Source organism: Phyllopteryx taeniolatus, chromosome 17 (assembly GCF_024500385.1).
Source record: "Phyllopteryx taeniolatus isolate TA_2022b chromosome 17, UOR_Ptae_1.2, whole genome shotgun sequence".
Lineage (NCBI taxonomy): Eukaryota > Metazoa > Chordata > Actinopteri > Syngnathiformes > Syngnathidae > Phyllopteryx > Phyllopteryx taeniolatus.
The window spans coordinates 1,903,935-1,924,240 of record NC_084518.1 but is presented as its reverse complement, the minus strand read 5'-3'; the positions used below and the strand labels follow the sequence as shown (position 1 = coordinate 1,924,240).

Here is a 20,306-nt window from a genome sequence, read left to right as displayed (position 1 = left end):
TCAACTCAATTTGACCTCCTCTAAACACGTCCAACTGTTCAATATTGCAATACCTTTTGTACAACTTGTTGTCCTTTAACAAGGAAGTGAACGTCAAAATTCAAAACAGGTGATTGATGCATGAATGGACAAATACATTTCAACAGTCCTCTTAACAAAAAAAAAAACAAGTCCTTCGAATTGACTCAATTTGAACGTGTCCATCGGTCCCACACGATTAAAATGCGTTCAACTAACATATATTCTTGGATTATTCTCAAGACAAACGGGGAAATTATGTCAGTTTAGCACATTTTAATCTTGGGCAACAGAAAGTGAAGTACATTGAACTTTGTTTTGACAAACGCATGTTACAGACACCGGGGAAACGTTTTAAATTGTGGGTGGGGGGCAATATGCACGTTGTGTCTCCTTTAAGTGGAAATTTGGGCTAAACTTTGACTGCGGGGGTCACAGTTCAAGTCCCGCTGTGGACAAAAACAAACAACAAAAAAGAATGTCAAAATGGCAACTCGTTGTTCATTGTGACAACTCTCCTTGCATGCCCGCACGCGTGTGATGACGCAGCAGAGTGTAAATTAAATCCTTGAATATAATATTTACAAATGGAACTCATTTCACAAGTTCGGAAATTGCTAGACCGTTGCAAGTAATAATTGTCGTTATGTAGGGCAGTCATGTTCAGTATTACACGGGCGCCTGTCCTGCAGGCGTTTCGCCAGTTCGTCGTTGTGTCGTCTTATTGTGAAAGGAGGCTCCGTCGGCTTCCGGGTGTTTTCGGCTCTCCTCGAGTTGACTTGACGATTTCCTGCCAGACTGGCACGTTTAAGCCGGTGCCAGTCAACATCGAGGGCGGCTTCAGGACACCAGAGGGGCGCCGTGGAACTCGATGTGCGTTTTTTTTGTTTTTTTACTTCCGTTCTCGACATTTATGAGACAAAATTCACCGAAATATGAGCGAACGTGTTGTTCAGACCGATTGTGCTATCGTGAATAATATTCTCAACTGAACCTTTGGATGGATGTTTCAAATAACATCGTTTGCATTTGTGCATAGGTGTAACAAATCACCATACATGGAATCATTCCTAACAAAAAAATGAAATTGCTATTGTATTATTTTTTGCATCAATTTACATCATGGACAAAAAAAGAAAGTCACTATTTTCCCAGTAGCCAGCATTTATTTACATAAACACAATAAGATTTCCATTCAAAATAATCTGCACAGTTCACTTTATTTGGGTTGGGTCAGGTGTATCTTTTGGCAAAAAGGAGTCCAAGTGGATGATAAGAAGGTGTTCGGATTTCTATCGAAGAAGAAGATCCATATTCCACACTGTCAATCCGTCTGGATCTGGAATGCTGCTTGTGCTCCTTTTTGTTTGTGGACCAACCGAGGTGCACCCGCGTGCACCAAGTATCATCAGAAATTTTAAATCCTTATTTTACATTTGTCTTTTTTGCAAGGGTACATCATAAGAATATAAGGTTGAAAATCAAAGATACACATCATTAAAAGAGATACATTGCAATGACTAGAACATTTATTGTCATTAAATGTGATTTGTGTGTGTGTGTGTGTGTGTGTGTGTCTTCTGATTCGCGTTTTGGCCCCGGTGTGATCATTACACTTCACACAAGTCGTCATTTTTTGCGTCTAAAGTGGCGCGATGTGACTTTTAAAAATGAAATAAGGGTCTGCTGAGGAGATGGTCAGAATCGCCCCTTACTCAACGTGTCGTGATGACATCGTCACTTTTGGAGCATTTCATGTAAATATGTCATTCAGTCCTTTTACGCCCAAAAAAACAATACAAATCAAAATAAAAGCTCCCTGTGGCAATGATGAAAAGATCTAAAGTTTCACCGCATCGAGCGTGAGGAAAACTGACTATAACCGGAAAACGTTTATGCAACGAGTTTGTGCAGCATTTCTATAAATGAAGGTGCAGCACACATTTGAGACCTTAACAGGACATATTGTCATATTTTGTCAGGTCCATTCGATAATGCCGCACTTCTTTTCACAATCTACTCTGGTGTGGATTGTTCGAAAACAAACAAAGCGTCCAGCGGCGCTCTAGCCCATCTTCTTCTGTCGATCCAGAAACTTTTGTCTTCGGTCAGGAGGAATCTCGTCCAAGGCGATGCCGTGATTGCTTCCGCTGGAAGAGGAAACGCACAAAGGAGAGTAAAACAACCAAGTAGGGCTTTACAACTGGGTGAGGGTGTCAAAGTAGGGTTTCAAAATGGGGTTAGGGTTTCAAAACGGTGTTAGCGTCTCAAAGAAGGGTTTTAAAACTGCGTTAGGGTTTCAAAGTAGGGTTTCAAAATGGCGTTAGAGTTTCAAAGTAAGGTTTCGAAACAGGGTTAGGGGTTCAAAATGGAGTTAGGGTTTCAAAGTAGGGTTTTAAAACTGGGTTTGGGTTTCGAAGTAAGGTTTCAAAAAGGCTTTCGGGTTTCAAAGTAGGGTTTTTATAACCGGGTGAAGGTTTCAAAGTAGGGTTTCAAAACAGGGTTAGGGTTTTAAAACTGGGTTTGGGTTTCGAAGTAAGGTTTCAAAAAGGGTTTCAAAGTAGGGTTTTTATAACTGGGTTAGGGTTTCAAAGGAGGGTTTTAAAACTGGGTTTGGCTTTCGAAGTAGGGTTTCAAAATGGGGTTAGATTTCAAAGTAGGGTGTTAAAACAGGGTTAGGGTTTGAAAACAGGGTTAGGGTTTCAAAGTCGGGTTTTAAAACAGGGTTTCGAAACAGAATGAACTTGAATTTTACAACAACAACAAAATCCGGATGTCAAATAATCGTTATTTCGTTCCAGTGGTTGAACGTTTTGCGTGAGAAATTGTTGATTTTTCCAGAGAGGTCCAGTTTGCTGCTCAGATTTGGTTGTCAAAGGTGAATTGATTTTATTAAATTGAAAGTGGTCAAGCATTGAAAGGGGAGGATTTGAAAGTGTGCATCGAAAGCACTTGATGATGCTGGATGATCTCTGACGCAAACAGGAGGAGGTGCTTTCATTCGAAATGTCCCTCACCCTTGAAGGTCTGCTGGAATGGGCAGAGGTTTCTTGAAATCTTCCCTTCCCACCAACCAGTACGTGTTCTCAACACCTTTGCCCTATTGAACAAAAGATCCTCGAGTCATTCCTCTGCAAGCATTCGGTGCATTTGATCCAATTTACCTTTAATTCCGTCAGACCTCGAACTTGAATTTTGTAGCCTAGCTTCAAGTCGTTCAGGATGTCTACTGTGCTCTGGTTGACATGTATTCTGTAAGCTACACCACACAAACAAACACACACACACAGTCAATACTCATTTTGCCACAAAACTGTAACAATTGGATTACATTTTGATATGCGAGATCTGTATCGGAAAAAAATAATAAATACAAAATCCACATCCCAAAAACATGCGCGCTAGGTTGATTGGAGACTCTAAATTGCCCGTAGGCGTGAATGTGAGTGCGAATGGTTGTTTGTGTCTATGTGCCCTGTGATTGGCTGGCGACCAGTTCAGGGTGTAACCCGCCTCTCGCCCGAAGATAGCCGGGATAGGCACCAGCACGCCCGCGACCCGCATGAATGAATGAATGTCATTCTTCGCAACTATTTCCACAATGCTGCTTAGCATGTTAGGAAATCCGGTGTCAACTTCCTTCGATGCTGCAGTGTTTTGAGCGTGCAAAAAAAAAAAAAATAATAAAAAAAATAGTTCACTATAACTGAATTGACAATTGACATTAACATGTACAGTATTTTAAATAGATTTTTTTTCAACTCTGAACAAATCGGAGTTTGACCAGATTATATTCAACCACTGAAGTTTCCACTGAAAGGCGATTCCAACCCAGCTCGATGTTAACTATCACGCCATCATTTTGGTTCATCACCTTGAAAACTGCATTTTGTACTTAATTCCTGGAGCATGCACCAGGCCGCCAGGGCAAACCGAGTTATTTACAGTAAAACTTTGAATTGACCTCTAATTGTGTTTATAGTCTTAAGAGCTTAAAAAGGACTCGTCACTTAAAGCCCCGTTTAGCCTCAGGCAACATGCACACACCTGTCCTCGGCCACGTTCGTCTTACAGGGGGGGGGGGGGGGGGGGGTAAAAAACACACACACTCTTGCTTTTCTTCCAGAAAGATTACGTGCGTGAATTCTGCAGCCGATGCGATGTACAGCGGGAGTCACTCACACAACCCGGTGGACTCCATTCGAGATGCTGTGTTGACCGTGTCGCCAAAGAGGCAGTACCGAGGCATCGTGAGGCCCACGACTCCTGCGACGACCGGGCCTGAAAGCACACGTGCACGCAATCGTTATGGCAAAAAAGGCCTTTTGGTGTCTTTACAGTTACTTTTCCAATTCATATAAGATCATCAAAATGAAAAAAAAAAAAAAAAAAAATGCATTGATTGGAAAAGACTATCATTGGATGAACAGCACTGACTTGTGGTGGATAGTGGCTGTTAATTGGATGAGAGCACCCTAAGTGGATAGTGCTTCACTATTCCAGGAATAAGTTCCAGACGAGGATCAAGGAGGTAAAAATATCTCCTTTCCTTAGCAGCTTGTGTTGCCTCATGTGTACTATCTGCAACAAACTTTACATTTTTTCTTTTTTTTTTTCGTTTTCTGTCCATGTGTCACATTGCAGGTGAATTTTCCATATGTAGCTACAATTTATGTTTTGAAGCATTGTTGTAATAAGTTGGAAGGAAGTAAGGCGTCTGATTTTCTGAAAACTTTCTATGGGAAAGCCAGGCAAATCTTCACATTTGGACATTTTACATAGGAATAAATGAGAAAAAATAAGTGGGATTCGTCTTTTTATATATATATACTTTGTCTTATGTGCGAATAGTGCTTCAAAAAGTGCCTGTAAAATGATCAAAAAATGTCTTGTAAATATGACACAGCACAGAGAAGAGTGTTTTTAAAGAGCCTGCCAAATTCGAAGGACTTCAAAATAAATCACCATGTATGTAAAATAACTTAAATAAGGCTCGAAAATCATGAACAACAAGGGACTGCGTGGGCGTGTCCGCTGGAAGCGCCGCAGGTGAGCCCTTCACCTGTCAATCAAATATGTCCGCTCGTACAATACGTGCTCGAGTGTCAGCGACTGGCCGAATAACGCGTGTTAACTTTGCCGTGTCCCCTCAGCTCGTTGCAATTTAGCTCCATTCTTCTGCTTTCCCGCTCAGTTTCTAACCTTGCAAAGCGATTGCTCACCGGAGTGCAAGCCGATCCGGATCCTAACTTTTAATTCAGGCATGTGTCTCATCTTGAAGGTGCCGATGCAGTGGAGGATGTCAAGAGACATGTTGGCCATCTCGGCTGCATGACGGTTGCCGTTCCTGTTGGGGACTCCGGAGGCCACCATGTACGCGTCTCCGATAGTCTCCACCTGAAGACCCCCAAAATGGAAGGCAATAAAGACCACGCACGTGTCTCCGGGGAGGACGAGGCAGCGCTCACCTTGTACACGTCATGTACCCCGATGATGGCGTCGAACAGCGTGTAGAGGTCGTTCAGCAGGTCGACCACCTCGATGGGCTCGCTGAGAGCCGAGATGGTGGTGAAGCCCACGATGTCGCTAAAGTAGAGCGTGACCTCTTTGAAGTGCTCGGGTTTGACCGGCTTGCCTGTCTTCAGCGCCTGGGCCACAGACCTGGGGGAGGCACGCACGAGCAACTCGGTCACTTCAATCAACGCAAAGGGACTCCATGGATTTCATTTCCGCAAGACCCCGAGCCACCTTCCTCAATTTTCCAAGACGAGCAATAAAAGGTGATTCAAAGTAGTTATTGTGTAACCTACTTGGGCAACATCTGAGCCAACAGTTGGTCAGTCTTTTGTCTCTCCACCTCCAACTCCTCTGTCCTCTCCCGGATCAGATCCTCCAAGTTGGAGGAGTACTGCTCCAACATGCGCAACATCGAGTCGATAATGTTGGTCTTCTTTCCTTTGGTGATGTTTTTAAACTGTTGAGATAAAAGGGAGATGGGTTGAGGTGCCGGGTGTCCACCAGATGACTGTTGAGCGTGTTTTCACCTGTTTGAAAATATCATGAAATGTGGGCCTCTTGTCGGGTTCTTCGCTCCAGGCCTGCTTCATGACCTGGATGACGTCCAGGGGAGCCTCGTCCACGGACACGGAGGGCCGACACAAAGGAGGCGGCTCTTTGACCTTGCTGATAATCTCTGCCAAAACACACAGACAACACCGACATAAACAATAACATGGAGAGACGCACATGCAGATTGAATGTCTTGCTTTTATCAATGTACTCGGACTATTGCCGTGTTCTTGTGATACACAATGTATTGCTTCGGATTTCCAGACACATTTCCTCCTCTAACTGTTGCGCAGATTAAAATATGCCGTGACCCTCGTACAATTGAATGGATGCAGGAAAATTGATCAGAATTGTTGGGATTCTTTTTGTTTTTTCTGCGCATGTCACATGATTGTCTGGTCACTTGTTATTTTTGGCAGAATTTGTGGCGCAGACTTATTTGCTCTCTCAAGCCCAAAGGAAAAGTTGACATATGCCAACAGGACGTCAGACACAGGCATACTGAGGACTCCAAATGCAGAACTTCAGGGCTCATGAAATGATTTTATGTATCTCAATTGAATCACTACTCTGTATAAAATATAAAATACATAATACAAATGTATCCCGAAAGGAGCAGTACAAGTATATAGTCAAGCCATAATTCAAATGACATTTACATGTTGCAAATATAGAAAAAGAGCACATTCTCTCTCGAGTGACATCACTGCCATATCTCTCACCCTTGGGTGGCATGTCCAGCATACAAAACGGCGCCGAGCGGGAAATAACTTCCTGCGCAATGATGGAAAAGCTGTAGACGTCCCCTGGAAAAGTCCCCTTTCTCCTCAGAGAAGCGCTGCGCAGCAGCTCAGGAGCGGTCCAGAGCAGAGCTTTTCATTGAATTCGAACAAACAAATAGGGTTACGATGAAATGGAGAAAAACAAACACAGGACTTGACATTAGCTCACCCTCGGGCTTTTCTTCCTCCATGCTGATGCTCTGGGCGCTGAGAAGTTCATTGAAGCCATAATCAGTCACCTTCAGCACGAAGCGACCGTCCACCACACAGTTTCGGGATTTGAGGCGCCCGTGAACGATTCCTCGATTGTGCAAGTACTTCATCCCCTGTCGAGGCACGAGTTACGCGACACCATTGAAAAAGAGCACATCCAGCACGAGTGGGCAGCTCTCGTTCCACAGTACCCTGATAAGATCCATCAGCAGGGACGACTTGAACATCCAGTCCAGACGTACGTCCTCGTTGGTGAGCAGGTCCTCCAAGCTGCCTCTGGAGCAGTGTTCCGTCACCACTCCGAAAATGCCAGAGTCGTAGAACAGTCCCAGGAACAGATTGAGATTCTCGTGCCTCATATCTCTGACCTGTGAGAGTTAGCGAGACAATTGAAAGAGAGCGCAAAACCTTCCCGGACAGAACGTCCTTCTCATTCCCTAAAAAAACGGACCTTGGTGAAGACTGACTCTGTGCTGCTATTGATGCTTGATACAGCTCCTGGTGGGCCTTTCTTCAACCAAACCCAATCACCCTGAGATGTATAGCAAGCAAAACAGTCTTTTGTCAACAAAACAACAACAACAACAACATCTCCACTGACAGAAGTTTCACATCCACCTCACCTCAAATACAGCAACACTGGAGCTGTCTGGTGTCGAAGCTAAATAGCTGCGACCGGACACGGAGTGGTGAGGTGTCTTCATATCCAGCTGACTTTTCATGATGCTTTCATCGTTCAGCTTCTGCTCTCAACAACATGCCAAAAAGAACGTTTTCTCAACAAATTGTATACACCGAGGAGAAAATGCTGGAAAGATTTTGGAGTGAAAGTAAAGTGAAATAGAGGGTGTCCCAAAAGTCACTACACACTCCCTTTTTTCTATTTCATTTCACGTATCCTTCAGACAGACGTGAGGTCTTCACAATTTGACAGTTTAGGCTTTGCCGTTTTTGTAAGCGTGTCAGTTCCTTGCCAGTTGACATTGCCGCAGCGTCGCAAAATTGCCGCCTGGCAAGACGTTTTTCAGTTCAACGCCACTTCGAGAAGCTTTATGGCCGTCACACTGGCCAATAGTACATTTTACGCTATCCGTGGCAAGTTTCAGGTTGCTCATTGCTTTAGGCATAAGATTATAATGCTCAACAACCTGAAGTCGATACAGGTAAAGCGTTATCACTCTCTGGACAGTCCACTGAATGAAGCTTTTATTTATACTGAGCTCCAGCTCAGGCCTCCGGATTGACTTTCCCTGGCTTTGTGTGAACGCCTGCTCTAGGAGTTTGGTGTTTTTATCAGTAGTGGTAAAAAGCAGAAACTGTGCAACTTCTTGTCAGGCGGCAATTTTGTAATGTTACGTTTTTGGGGCACAAAATGGGCATGTGTTTAATTGCAAATGCTCTCGGGGTAAGAGCCAAAGCCAAAAGACATCCAAACAATGTGAGAACTGACCCTTTTGCTGATTTGTGTGTTAATGAAAACCAAGTCATCCAGAGTCAGGAGTACTTTGGCGGGACTGGCGCCACCGTCTCCAAAGGTAAAGCCCACTCTGCCGCTCCTCCTGCATGAAAAACATGGACAAGTCAGAAAATATAGACATACGGTCATGGAAAAAAATATTAGACCACACTTCTTTCTTCAGTTTCTTTCTTCATTTGAATGCCTGGTCAAAATTATAGGTACATTTGTTTGGGCAAATATAATTAGAACGACAAAAAATAGCTCATAAGACTTGAATTTAAGAGCTGATATCTTGCCATTTTCCATGGTTTTCTTAATAATAACCAAAACCCCATAGGTTCTTACATCAATAGCTATGGCACTGCACTGCTAAAAACACCATTTTCATTGTATTCTTCGGTTAATATACCTTTAATGGTACCAGGCAAGAAATTGAAGAAAACAAGGGTCGTCTAAGAATATTTTCCATGACTGTATATATCACCACACGAGCTTTGGCTTGAATGAGAATTTCCCACTGCACGTACTTGAAATGAATGAAGACGTTTACGGTACCGGCAACCACCAAAGCGAAGAGAAGGAAAAAGAAGATTGTAGTAGAATCCATTCCTATGGGAAGACGAGAAGTTCACTACGTTGGAATGCAAGCTTCTTGTGATGACCCGTCTCCATCGCTCACCTCCACTGCAGGCAAAATAAGGACTAAACCAACAGCTGGAATCCGTGTAAGGGGTACTGCCTGCAAAATGGATTGAGCGACCGAGATATTTCAACCCTCCGATCCTGCCGTCTGTGTGTGCGGCATCCAGAGCGTGAGTGGAGTAGAGAGAGTTGCCCATGCCGCTGTAGTCCAGCACGACGAAGCGAGCCTGCATGCCTTCACCGTTCCTACCCGCCCTCAAGCGCTGGTTGAAGCCCTCGAATTCGAAGCCGCCCTCACTGGATGCGAGGAGCTCACCGGTCACCCAACGGCCGCTACTCGCACGGGCCTGCTCGGCGGCCATCGCTACGTAATACATCATGTTGTAGATGGAGCCGAAGAACGGAGAAACCTAGAAAGGGAGACAGATGGCGATTGCGTGCTGATGTGAGCAGAAAATTTGCCTCCTGAAAGTCATGCATGATATGAGCAGATGTTCTCACGTTCTCTGCTGCGGTGCTGCTGCGGATTTCGTAGCTGCCCTGAGCCTCTTTATAGGCCTGATAAAAATTGCGGTCTCCAGAGTCCATGGTGATGGTGAGCACCCCATCGTAGGCTTTCCTCAGCCTGGTGTCATTGCCGAGGGTGTAGTAGAACGCGTCGTTGTACGGAAGAGAGTAAAGCAGTGTGTCGTAGGGGATGAAGACGTAGCCGCGGTCAATCATTCGCATGGCTAAAGCAGACAGCAAAAGCTCGTACTGAGCTTGGCCACCAACCAGGACAGAAGGCATGCACATAATGATCACTGCGAAGAGAAAGCGGGCTCATTAGCAGGTTATCAGGGTCGAGGAGTTTTGTGTGAAGCGACGCAGCTCACCTCGAACCCGATCAGATTCCCGTACTCTTGTCAAGGCCTTCCTCGGCCCGCCCTCGCCCGCCTCCATGGTCACTACGGGGTTGACGGGCAGGCCCAAAGCCCTCAGAGAAGAAGCCAGCTCATTTCCAGTGGCCTCCCAGATGTCCCTCTCCTCCGAGATGATCGCCACGTGGGCCCACCGAAAGTAGCGTAGCACTGTGAAAAGGACACGTGAGGACAACGGCTGTGGGCGTAGGAAAGTGGGATACATCCCTCCTTCTTCCATGTTCGGTTTCAGGCAACTCCAGGAGAGAATTCCAGCGTCCCACTCTTTAGCGTACAAAGCAGCCAAAGAGCAGTATCCCGGGTTGGCCGGCCCCAGGAAGGCGGCGCCGTATCCTTCGAGCTCAGCGAAGCGAGCCATGGCACGGGATGACTTGCAGTCCTCGTTGATCAGCGTGTAGTCGTACCAGTAGCCTTTGTTAAGGTGGGGGTCCTTGTTGATGCGCGCGGTGGCGAGGCGGGCCGCCGTGTCCGGCAGGGCTTTGGAGTAAAAGTGGTCACAAGTCCAGGGTCCAACCAGGGCCACCTTGAAAGTGGTTGCCCAGGCCTGACAAGGTAGGGATGAGATCAGGAGTAAGGGCATTAAAAGCCAGCTTGCCCAACAGCGCTTATAACGCTGTACCGGAGACAATGGCAACTTTGGTTTTAACAATGATGATGATGATGATGATGATGATGATGATGATGATGATGATGATGTGGACCAGGATTTAAAGAGACCGTTAGCTACGTCACCGTTTGCCCAGATGTGTCTTTTTCTCCTGGGTTTTAATGTGTTGCGCCGCCATCGAGGGTGGTAGGACAGGTTATGCAGGAAACGAGGGTCTCTGTGACTTGCCATTCCCCCGCGCTGCTTTTATTCCGTCCTCGCAGGGAGATGGTGAGCGTGGCTTGGCGCTGTGACGGGGGCTGGAGGGGAGGCGCTCCCTTGGCACTCAGCGGTCCTTAAGTCCTAAGGTGGACAGATGTCGACAAAACTCCCAGCCATCACTGCCTCCGGGTAACAGGAAAATATGTGGAAACAATTCAAAATGTGCATGTAGTATGAAAAACATAAAACAGTTCAATGTTCTGTCACAACAGGTTTGGTATTTTCTACTTTTGAGTGCAATTTCAAGTTGCCTGTGAATATTCTCGTTCAGTCAGGCCATTCAATGGATCGCAACTGGACTCTTCTGGTTGTCTTAAAAGACGTTTTGCCTCCCAAAATTCATTTGCGGGTTTGGAGCGTGCCTCTAACTTGGAGGACAAAAACTGTCATTTGGTTTTTGCGGCAACACCCAGGCTAGTAGTGCTGTCATACCCAGCCTTGCGCATGACCTGGTGAAGCCTGCTCAGATGAGAGAGGAAACGTCTTCTAAGACAGCCAGAACAGTTGAGTTGCGGTCGATTCCATGAGGGAGAAATTCCGGGATGAACCTGAATTCATGTATCCAACAAATGTTTAGTGAAACGCAAGTACTGAAACATTGAACAGTTGTGTGCATTCAAAAGTTTAGAGGTCAAATGAAGTTCCCCTATAAAGGTTATAGTTGTAGTTTAGCTTCCTCCTGAAATTTCACTCGACAGCTGAATGCCCTCAAGTTGTCGTGAGTAAATACAATAATCTATCTGTACAGCTGCCTAATGGCATTATCAGAAATCACACAGAAAAGCGAAAATGATTTGTGATTCACAAATTGGTCCAAATTTGTTGCCGACGTGGCTCATTCGTAACTGCCTCATAGGCCAATGAAAAAATGGCATTTTCCAGCCCCGCCAACGAGGCTCTTTGAGTGGCGAACCGGCGGCCGACTGGCGTGGCAGAAACAGGCAGCCACGTATGTAATTACAGCCAGTGGCGGTGTTTGGCACCCCCAACACACACACACGCGCACAAAATGATTTACTTGGTGTAAAACCAGTTTTACATGACATGAGCGGTAAATCAACGCTTTTCAAGTTGTGTGTGTTTTACTTACTGGTTACGTGTTGTGCTGTGTTTTTTTTCTTTTCTTTTTTTCTGTACCGCGAGTTAGGTTAGGAACGTGTTCGGTCACCATCGTATTCTTTCCAGCGCGTCAGCGATGGCAAAAACAGTTCTTTTGACTGCAGTCAATCTGCAGAATCAGATTCAGCCTTGAGGGTCACTTCAGAGGGCGACTCAACAAGGCCTTGCGTATTCCCCGTACTGTGTCCCACCCCGATATGGAGGGCTTGGCGTGCATCGGTGGCACTCATACGTGCACGCACTTTGAACAGAATACAATTTCAAGGGAAAGTCCAGCCGTCTTCCGGAGAGCACCGTCCCTACCGTGATGTCCCTGATGCAGAATTACTCCCATGTGCTTAGCAAGCCTATTAGCGCCGCAAGGTTGGAGCAGGTAAATCTGGCCTTAATGTCCATCGGGTCTTGCATCGCTTTTGCCGTCCAAATGCTATTCATTTGCATTGGCTGTCCGGAAATGTTTATTCAATGATGGCTGATCTCATCCCACGGTGTGATTACATGTATGGTTGCAGTGAAATGCTGTGCTTTAAAGCTCAGTCGCCTCCAACCAAGGTCAACTGCAAACATGTCTAAAAAAATGTGCTTGTATGCTTGCATCGTGAACAGTACAGCAGCATTTATACATAACGTTTTGGTCCAATTCCCTTCAACTTCATGAATAAGCACAATTTTTGATATGGCAAAGATGTGTGCGATGATTATAACAGGTTCACCGAAGCACTGATAACATTTTTTGGAGCAGGTTCTTGAGGTGATAAGTCTTTAAAAAATACATCCAAGTCTCTGCGAGCACGACATTGTTTACTAGAAAACATCTTACCTGGATTGCTTCTTCATGTCGAGGATCCGCGGCAATGTCGCATGCCAACCAAATGCCAGCTCCTTTCCAGCTATTGTGACGAATGTCATAAGTGATTCAAGGGGAAAAAAACAAGCAGACTATAAGTTCCTGTTGAAAAAATACAATCACATCTCCATAGCTCCATTTGTTAAACCTCCTGTTACTTGTTGCTCTCCCAGCCTGGGAGTGGGACCCTCCCCGAACCTCAGATGATGCATGAGAACAAGAGCAAGTTTTCAAAAAATATGCAGGAAAGAGAAAACAGGTAGGAGGAAAACGGGTCGGACCGGGGAGGACATTCAAGCTGTGACTTCTCAGCCTTCTTTAGCTTTTAATCCAACCGAGTGTGGGAAGAGCGAGCGTGGGGGAGGTCTCGAGGAGATCAAGTGAAAGTTGGGATGGACGCGGGCGGGATTCCCACACACAGTGCGATGGTCGTCGTCATCATCATCATCATCATCACTGTGCTGTTCATTTAGATATCCCCCAATTTTTTTATGTTATTATTATTTTTTTAATCAAACTTGTGGCTAGCATCATATAAGAACATCTCAAGAACATCAAGAAAAAAAAAAAATAATAATGAATGCACATCTTTACGAGATGACCGGAAATCCATCCATCCATAAATGATGGACTTCGGAAAGACAGCGGCAAAGCTGAAGCTCTGCATCTCCCGCATGGCGGTGCCACCTGCAGCTCAAGTGCCACATGAGCTGGAGGTGATGGCTGAAAATAACCTGAGGTCGGCCACTCTTAGTCTGCTGAGGCTCTTTTTTTCTCCACAAGTGTAACAATGGAGGAAACTCCTCGTTTTAAAACAGAGGCAAAGTCAGCGCATGAGCACATTCAACATGGCGCCATTGCGCTGCGGCGGAGGCTTGATTCGACGCTTGTTTGTTCTGACTCGCACACCGATCGCTGCCTCGCTGCAGTAATCAGATTAGTCAGGGGAGGCCGTGCTAAACTCATCTCGCTGCCCGCAAGCCTCTTAGCGACACGGCGAACGGCGCCGACGGAGGGCCTCGCCAAGTCGAGTCGGCAAAGAAGCGGCTCGCGCTTGCGCCGAAGACGGGGAGGCGGCAGTGGCGGCCTTGGGCGCTTGTGAATTTAACGTAACCTCTGATCGACTGCTGCCCTGCGATAAATCTTATTCCCGGTGTTTCTTGCTTGCATGTTGCACGAATTACCCTGCTGTCGGTTTGATCGGAACGTCCCTGCAGGAATTCCTTATTTTCCCCGAGGAGAGCGTCTTGCCACCGCGAACGAATCAAACGTTGTAGCCAAAGAGCGGCTTAGACATTTGCCTCCTCGGCGACCTCACTTAATTGCGCAAGCGAATTAACATTGTGGCGCTTGTTGTATGTTCCTTTCTTGTATTTGTCTTTATTGTTTTTCTCTCTGTGGCTACTTATGTGATGCTTTGTTTCTTTAAATATTTAGATTCAATGTTTTTTAAGGTATGGCTTTACTTTTATGTAGTTTTATCGTTGACGTTATGAATTCTTGCTTAAAGGGAGCATTCATTTTTTAATCCACTCAAACTCAAGAGTCTGAAAGCAAGGAACGAGCGAATTAAACATGAGTTGATGAAGTCACCCAAAAGATATCCAGGCAGCAATGATCTGTGCAGAGTATACTAACACGCAGTTATGCCGATATCATTATTGCATTTTTATGAGACGCAGGTCAGTATTGTCATATAATATTTGTCAAGTAAAACTGTGTGTTGTGCTGTGTGTCAACATTCCCGATTTGGACTGGGACAAGTCCAACCGTAACAGCTTTAAATGTTGTAGCCTCCGTCACATCTTCCCCATCATTGTCTGTCCTGTCCAAAATTCAGGGCTAGCTGTGGCTCCCTCTAGTGGCTGATAGAAGTCGACTTCAGGCCTTTTGGTTTTGCAGCCTCCCGGCAAATCAAAACAATGTGGCCAGAGATCAGACAATTCCTCCTTCCATCCATTTTCTCAGATCCCAGATTTTTTTGGCAGAACTTTGCGATACGAGCGCATATAATTTATTTATTTTTTAATATTTTTTTTTTTATAAAGACAACCACTTAGCTTTGATCTACGACAGCCCGTTTAGCTTCATGCTAACAAGCAATGCGAAACACAAACGAACAGGCTGATGAATAGCATCTGCGTCACGGCGCTAACCCTTTAAGCAACTGATATTTGGACACAAACAGTGGAGCAACACATGTAGACAGGCAATACAACAATTATATTATATTATATTATATTATTATATTATACTGCCCCCAGGTGGTCAAGGCGCGCACACGAGCAGGAACAGCGCAACGCACATTGAATGTGTCAGAAATGTCAAGCGAATCGGTGAAGCCGTCAATCCAAAAGGCGTCTTTGGTTCTTCATTTTTAGCTGTGGATTTAGAACTGAAGAAGCTTTTTGGACGAAAGGTGAAACATCTTCAAGTTCAGTTTCCTGAGTTCAACCTTTGTGGATGACCTTGACCTGGATGGCTGACAATCAACACAGACAAAAAAAAAAAAAAAAAAAATCATCCACACGTGTGAAAAATGACCAAATCTCTGATCTCGCTTAAAGATTTATCTTCAGGTGATTTCTGAGGAAAGTCAGCCGGCGGCTTTTTCAAGCACTTCGACAAACACTTCGACTTTCATTTGGTTATTTTAGGGCTTTTCTGGAAGATGGATACATAAATATTATAAATAAATCAAAGAATGATATTGTGGCAATGTGCTTTTCAAAGTAATACTATATAATAACTTTTGAAGGTGTTGAGGTTCATGCTTCTCCTTTTGGACTCGTTCACGTTTTTATTCCAGGTTTAAAAAAAAATAATAATAATATATCTAAAAAAAAATCTTCCTTTGCTGGTGACTAATGAAAAACGAGTGTAGGCTTTTTTTTTCCTCTCATCTCCTGGAAGACTTTTCGGGGGGCCTATCACAAACATTATCGTCGTAACGTTTTATCAGCGCACGTCGGTTGCTAGGCAGAATGGGGGAGGACGCGCTCTGCTCATGTCAACTCGGCAGATTGGAAGTGCGGCGCATTTGCATCAAACACATTCCCAACATGGCGCTGGGGGGGGGGGGGGGGGGGGGGGCAAAGAAATTTGCTTTTGGAACACAGGGACGCACACAAGTTGTCTTTGTGCACTGCGACCTCATTCCTCGGGAACATTGCCACAAATCAGCTGGAGCAGGAGAACATGGAATCGAAAATGGACGAATTGTTTTCAGGGAGTCGACAGAACGTCTTCTCCAATCTGCCGCGATTAGATTGCCAACGAACGTCGGCGGCTCTCAGTTGGATGTTGTCAGCGCGTTTATCTCTTTCCCACAACAAATTGCGATGGCAAAGTGCGGCGTGACGTCACGGGAAACGGGGGGTGGGGGGGGGGGGGCTCTTGATGCTCCACATTGTTTGCGAGATCAAGGTGTGAAAATGCAGCATTTTGCACTTTTATGGCAATCAATGCGCCCATTTTCCTCGTTGTTGTTTGCGTCCCCCCCCCCTCACCCCCCTCCCCCCTCGTGCGTTATCTTCGGCGGTGCCTTCAAAAAGAAGCCCACGCAAGGCGATGGATGACACGCAAGAGGTGCGGCAACAAGGGAGGAGCACGTGCAGGTATCGCGGCGCATAAATACTTTGCGGGAGCGCGTTTTTGCTGTTGACTGCGCAAAAAAAAAAAAAAAAAAGAAATGTCTTGGACCGACGCGCTGGTCATAATCGGTGGCTTGACGTTAATTTTCTACTCGATGAAAGCGGCGTGGAAATGTTGCCGCGGATTCAGAGAGTTCATTTTATCGGAGTTTTGGCGAGTGGATTTAAGGACTTACGGCCAATGGGCAGGTCAAGTTGCAAACTTTCTTTGTCTGCCGGTGCGGCTGTCTTCCTCCCTCCTTCCTCCTTTTATTCTATTATTGCAAATAAGTCATTATTTCAGATTGAATCCCATCAAGCAAAACTATATTCGCATTAACATCGTTCTGATGATGACAGAAATGAAAGTGAAATGTGATAACTTCCCATTTCTATTGGCCTTTTCTTTTTTGGTGTGATAGAATTTGTGTTTGTCGAATTGATTGCAACTTTTTTCGGTAGATGAGCGTCTATTGTGGCCTGGCCTGCCCCCTCCTAAATTTCAGCTGCAGCTTTGAGATTTCCCAACGCCGCCAAAATCAGCACGGGAAATATTTTGCTGGCTTTGAAAAAGTGCTAAAACATCTCTCTGATTGCCCCTGCAGTTGTCACAGGAGCCACGTCTGGCATCGGGAAAGCGTATGCCACGGAGGTGAGGCTTTGAAAACCCTGCAAAAAAAACAAAAAACGAAAAAAACTAACAACGATTCGCATTTGTTTGAATTGCGTGTATGTGCATGTGCGTGTTTTCCTGCCTGCAGCTGGCAAAAAGAGGCATGGACATTGTTTTGCTGAGCAGATGCGACGAGAAGCTTCGACATCTGGCCAAAGAGATCGGTCAGCAAAATGCAAGGCGGGGGAGGGGGGGGGGGGGGGGTGACAACAACATCTTTTCTATTCAGAGAACAAATGTAAAACCATATGGTTTTGTGTCCGTCAGAGGGGCAGCACGGTCGGAAGACACGCACCGTCCGGGTGGACTTCACACGCGGCCACGACCTTTACCCTTTCATAGCCGAGCAACTCCACGGCCTGGAGATTGGAATTCTGGGTAAGGGGACCAGCGATATTGGCAATTGTCACTTCACAACCTCTAACATCACAATCTGAGCTTGCATAAAGCAGCGGCCAATTAGCTTCACTTAGCATAAGCGGGAAATTCACAGTCAGTAAAGCGAATTGTGTGCGCTTGACAAGTGCAAAAGAGGGTTTTGTGAGGCGAATGCTTGTTGCTTAGCAACACAAGACTCCTCGTTCTGTCTTTCGTCTGCGTTGAGTACAAGCGATGCTAAAATGAGAAAATATACAGCAAGTCAGTCGGGACTTTTCCCATCTACATTTTTGGAAGTAGAATATCAACTCAATATGCTACTCGAGGATCTTAATAATGTTGTCACTTACAGTGCTACGCTATAACAAACCAATGAGAGTGAGAAATTGTCAATCTTATGCTTGTTCATGTCTGCTCCAACAGTGAACAATGTGGCAATGTCCTACTCGGACGATTTTGCCTCGTTCCTCGAAATTCCAAATGCGGAACAGGTATGTTTTAGTATTTTGTATTACACAAGGATACACATCCTTCACCACTTTCTCTTGTGTGTGTGTGTGTGTGTTGTTATCAGAAAATCACCGAAGTTCTCAACTGTAACACGCTGTCTGTTGCTCAGGTGAGATCATGTGATGATAAAACGAGTCATGTTGGGCTTATCTGCAATTTACAGCAAGTTTCTTGTTTGTTTGTTTTTTTCTCTCTCTCTCTCTCTCTCTCTCTCTCTCTCTCCTCCCAGACGACAAGATTAGTTCTGCCCGGCATGCTTGAAAGGTATGCTAATAATGGTGTCGCACGTTGAACAGAATATGACTAATATTACAGATGACTAATCATTTAATGGTTGCCTCTCACGGCCAGCGCAGAAGGACCGGGTTGATCATCAATATTTCCTCGCAAGCGGGAATCCATCCGCAGCCTCTGTTGGCCCTTTACTCTGCCACCAAGGTGATGCCCATTGCACTCCAAGCGTCGTCAACTTACATCTTTGCGTGTTCGTTTGGCCGTTTCAAGCTCATCTGTCATTTGTGTTTCGTTTTGCAGGCGTTTGTGATGTATTTCTCCCAGTGTCTGCATGCTGAGTACAAGTCAAACGGCATTACTGTCCAGGTAAACCAAGTGACGCTCAGTTCTATTTTTAAAAAAGAAAAGAAATTTGCAAAGACGTACTTTGTCCTAAATGAAGCTCCTCAACTTACTTCAACAGTCACTTGACACCAAGATGCCATAAGTGTCCCTAAATAACTACTTTTGTCCAAATGAAGCTCTTCGACTCACTTCAACATAGTTCCTTGACACCAAGATGCCAAAAGATAGAGGCAAAGCACTAGGGTTGTCTGAATGATGCTCCTCAGCACACTTCAACTTAGTTCTTTGGCACCGATATTCCACAAGATGGGAGCAAATAATTCTTTTTGTTGAAATGAAGCTCCTCAACTTACTTCAACAGACTCACTTGACACCAAGATGCCATACATGGCCTTAAAGAACTACTTTTTGTCCAAATGAAGCTCTTCGACTCACTTCAACATAGTTCCTTGACACCAAGATGCCAAAAGATGGAGGCAAAGCACTAGGGTTGTCTGAATGATGCTCCTCAGCACACTTCAACTTAGTTCTTTGGCACCGATATTCCACAAGATGGCAGCAAATAACTATTTTTGTTGAAATGAAGCTCCTCAACTCACTTCAACATAGGTCTTTGGCACCAATATGCCACAAGATGGCAGCAAAGAACTATTTTTGTCTAAATGAACCTCCTCAACTCACTTCCACATAGTTCTTTGGCACCAATATGCCACAAGACACTTGCCAACGGGTGAATCTGTGAGTTGCGAATATGCAGGGGAACACTGTAGCATATTTCGCTACACGTAGCTTCGATGACATCGAACAACATAAAGGATCATCGTTACGTGTGTGTGTTTCCACAGTGCGTCGCGCCCTTCCTGGTGTCCACCAACATGAACAAAATGAAAAGCAGCGTCTGCGTGAAGAGCGCTGCAGCCTTCGCCCGAGAGGCCTTGAACACCGTGGGCTACTCCAGCGACACCAACGGCTGTCTGCTGCACGCGCTGCAGGTCAGCATCGGCGTTAGCGCGAACACACGAACAACACTCGGCAAACGTCCTAATCCGTTTGCTGTCCCGGTGCAGAGCTTCGCTGTCGGGGTGCTCGTGCCCGACTGCCTGCGTATGTCCTCATTCCTGGTGGCAAAGATGCGCCACACGGCTCACCAGAGAAAAGTCCGAAGAGGAGCGGGGAAAGGGGTTCATACAGATTTGTAGAGGAATAACCACTGGACTCGTGTCTCCACCTTTGAATCAATAAAACCATATACAGTACAAGTGTTTTTCAACAGTCACTGACTAGTGAGCGTATAATGTAAGCTATTTTATAGAGCATCACAAAAGGCACATTTTGTTAGCAAAGGCTTTTTTAGTTTTTTTTCCCCCACAATAAATATAGAGCATTTAAATGGGCTGCAATAATAAAAAGCATTTTCTTACATTCAAGGTGATCAAAGTTATTTTACAGTTGCACTTTGTTCGCACTACGATGTTGCCCAAGTAAATGAAATATCTCAGCAGAAGTGTGATGACCCCCCAAAAAAGAAAAAAAATCTGTACGTTTTTTTTTTTTTTTAAATGACCAGCGGCAATATGTAAGAATTTGTACAGCAGTC

At 45.2% G+C, this 20,306-nt stretch overlaps 2 protein-coding genes across 6 annotated transcripts; one reads left to right on the top strand and one right to left on the bottom strand.

Moving 5' to 3' along the window:
- Window positions 1-1,164: 1,164 nt before the first annotated feature.
- On the bottom strand, window positions 1,165-14,175 carry gucy2d (guanylate cyclase 2D, retinal). 3 transcript variants are annotated; one of them, XM_061752516.1, is made up of 20 exons: window positions 14,122-14,175; window positions 12,911-12,980; window positions 10,059-11,090; window positions 9,685-9,986; window positions 9,221-9,593; window positions 9,069-9,150; window positions 8,533-8,641; window positions 7,706-7,825; window positions 7,534-7,614; window positions 7,274-7,450; window positions 7,039-7,195; window positions 6,810-6,959; window positions 6,063-6,211; window positions 5,829-5,992; window positions 5,487-5,679; window positions 5,241-5,415; window positions 4,201-4,299; window positions 3,183-3,277; window positions 3,036-3,118; window positions 1,165-2,168 (listed from the first exon to the last, which is right to left on the bottom strand). In XM_061752516.1, the coding sequence occupies exons 3-20, from the start codon at window positions 10,939-10,941 to the stop codon at window positions 2,084-2,086; spliced, it is 3,477 nt and encodes a 1,158-aa protein (XP_061608500.1). In that variant the 5' UTR covers window positions 10,942-11,090; window positions 12,911-12,980; window positions 14,122-14,175; the 3' UTR covers window positions 1,165-2,083. The 3 variants fall into 3 exon arrangements, with proteins under 3 accessions (XP_061608500.1, XP_061608501.1, XP_061608499.1); XM_061752517.1 differs by lacking the exon at window positions 14,122-14,175 and having other exon boundaries at window positions 10,059-11,094; window positions 12,911-14,068; XM_061752515.1 differs by lacking the exon at window positions 14,122-14,175 and having other exon boundaries at window positions 12,911-14,068.
- Window positions 14,176-16,429: 2,254 nt separating this feature from the next.
- On the top strand, window positions 16,430-19,968 carry hsd20b2 (hydroxysteroid (20-beta) dehydrogenase 2). Of its 3 annotated transcripts, none has more exons than XM_061751725.1 (11): window positions 16,430-16,554; window positions 17,175-17,221; window positions 17,331-17,406; window positions 17,510-17,620; window positions 18,044-18,111; window positions 18,195-18,239; window positions 18,360-18,394; window positions 18,487-18,568; window positions 18,665-18,730; window positions 19,555-19,701; window positions 19,777-19,968. In XM_061751725.1, the coding sequence occupies exons 1-11, from the start codon at window positions 16,512-16,514 to the stop codon at window positions 19,906-19,908; spliced, it is 852 nt and encodes a 283-aa protein (XP_061607709.1). In that variant the 5' UTR covers window positions 16,430-16,511; the 3' UTR covers window positions 19,909-19,968. The 3 variants fall into 3 exon arrangements, with proteins under 3 accessions (XP_061607709.1, XP_061607710.1, XP_061607711.1); XM_061751726.1 differs by lacking the exon at window positions 16,430-16,554 and adding an exon at window positions 16,624-16,779; XM_061751727.1 differs by lacking the exon at window positions 16,430-16,554 and adding an exon at window positions 16,741-16,808.
- Window positions 19,969-20,306: the final 338 nt, after the last annotated feature.

Excerpts from the sequence above, each read along its gene's own strand:
- gucy2d (XM_061752516.1), bottom strand. The coding sequence starts at position 10,941 with ATGGCAAGTCACAGAGACCCTCGTTTCCTGCATAACCTGTCCTACCAC. Across the intron at positions 8,642-9,068 it reads AACGTCTTCATTCATTTCAA|GAGGAGCGGCAGAGTGGGCT; the intron begins GTACGTGCAGTG and ends TTTTTCATGCAG. Across the intron at positions 6,212-6,809 it reads GCTGGACATGCCACCCAAGG|AGATTATCAGCAAGGTCAAA; the intron begins GTGAGAGATATG and ends GTGTTTTGGCAG.
- hsd20b2 (XM_061751726.1), top strand. The coding sequence starts at position 16,629 with ATGTCTTGGACCGACGCGCTGGTCATAATCGGTGGCTTGACGTTAATT. Across the intron at positions 18,395-18,486 it reads CTGCCCGGCATGCTTGAAAG|AAGGACCGGGTTGATCATCA; the intron begins GTATGCTAATAA and ends CGGCCAGCGCAG. Across the intron at positions 18,569-18,664 it reads CCCTTTACTCTGCCACCAAG|GCGTTTGTGATGTATTTCTC; the intron begins GTGATGCCCATT and ends TTCGTTTTGCAG.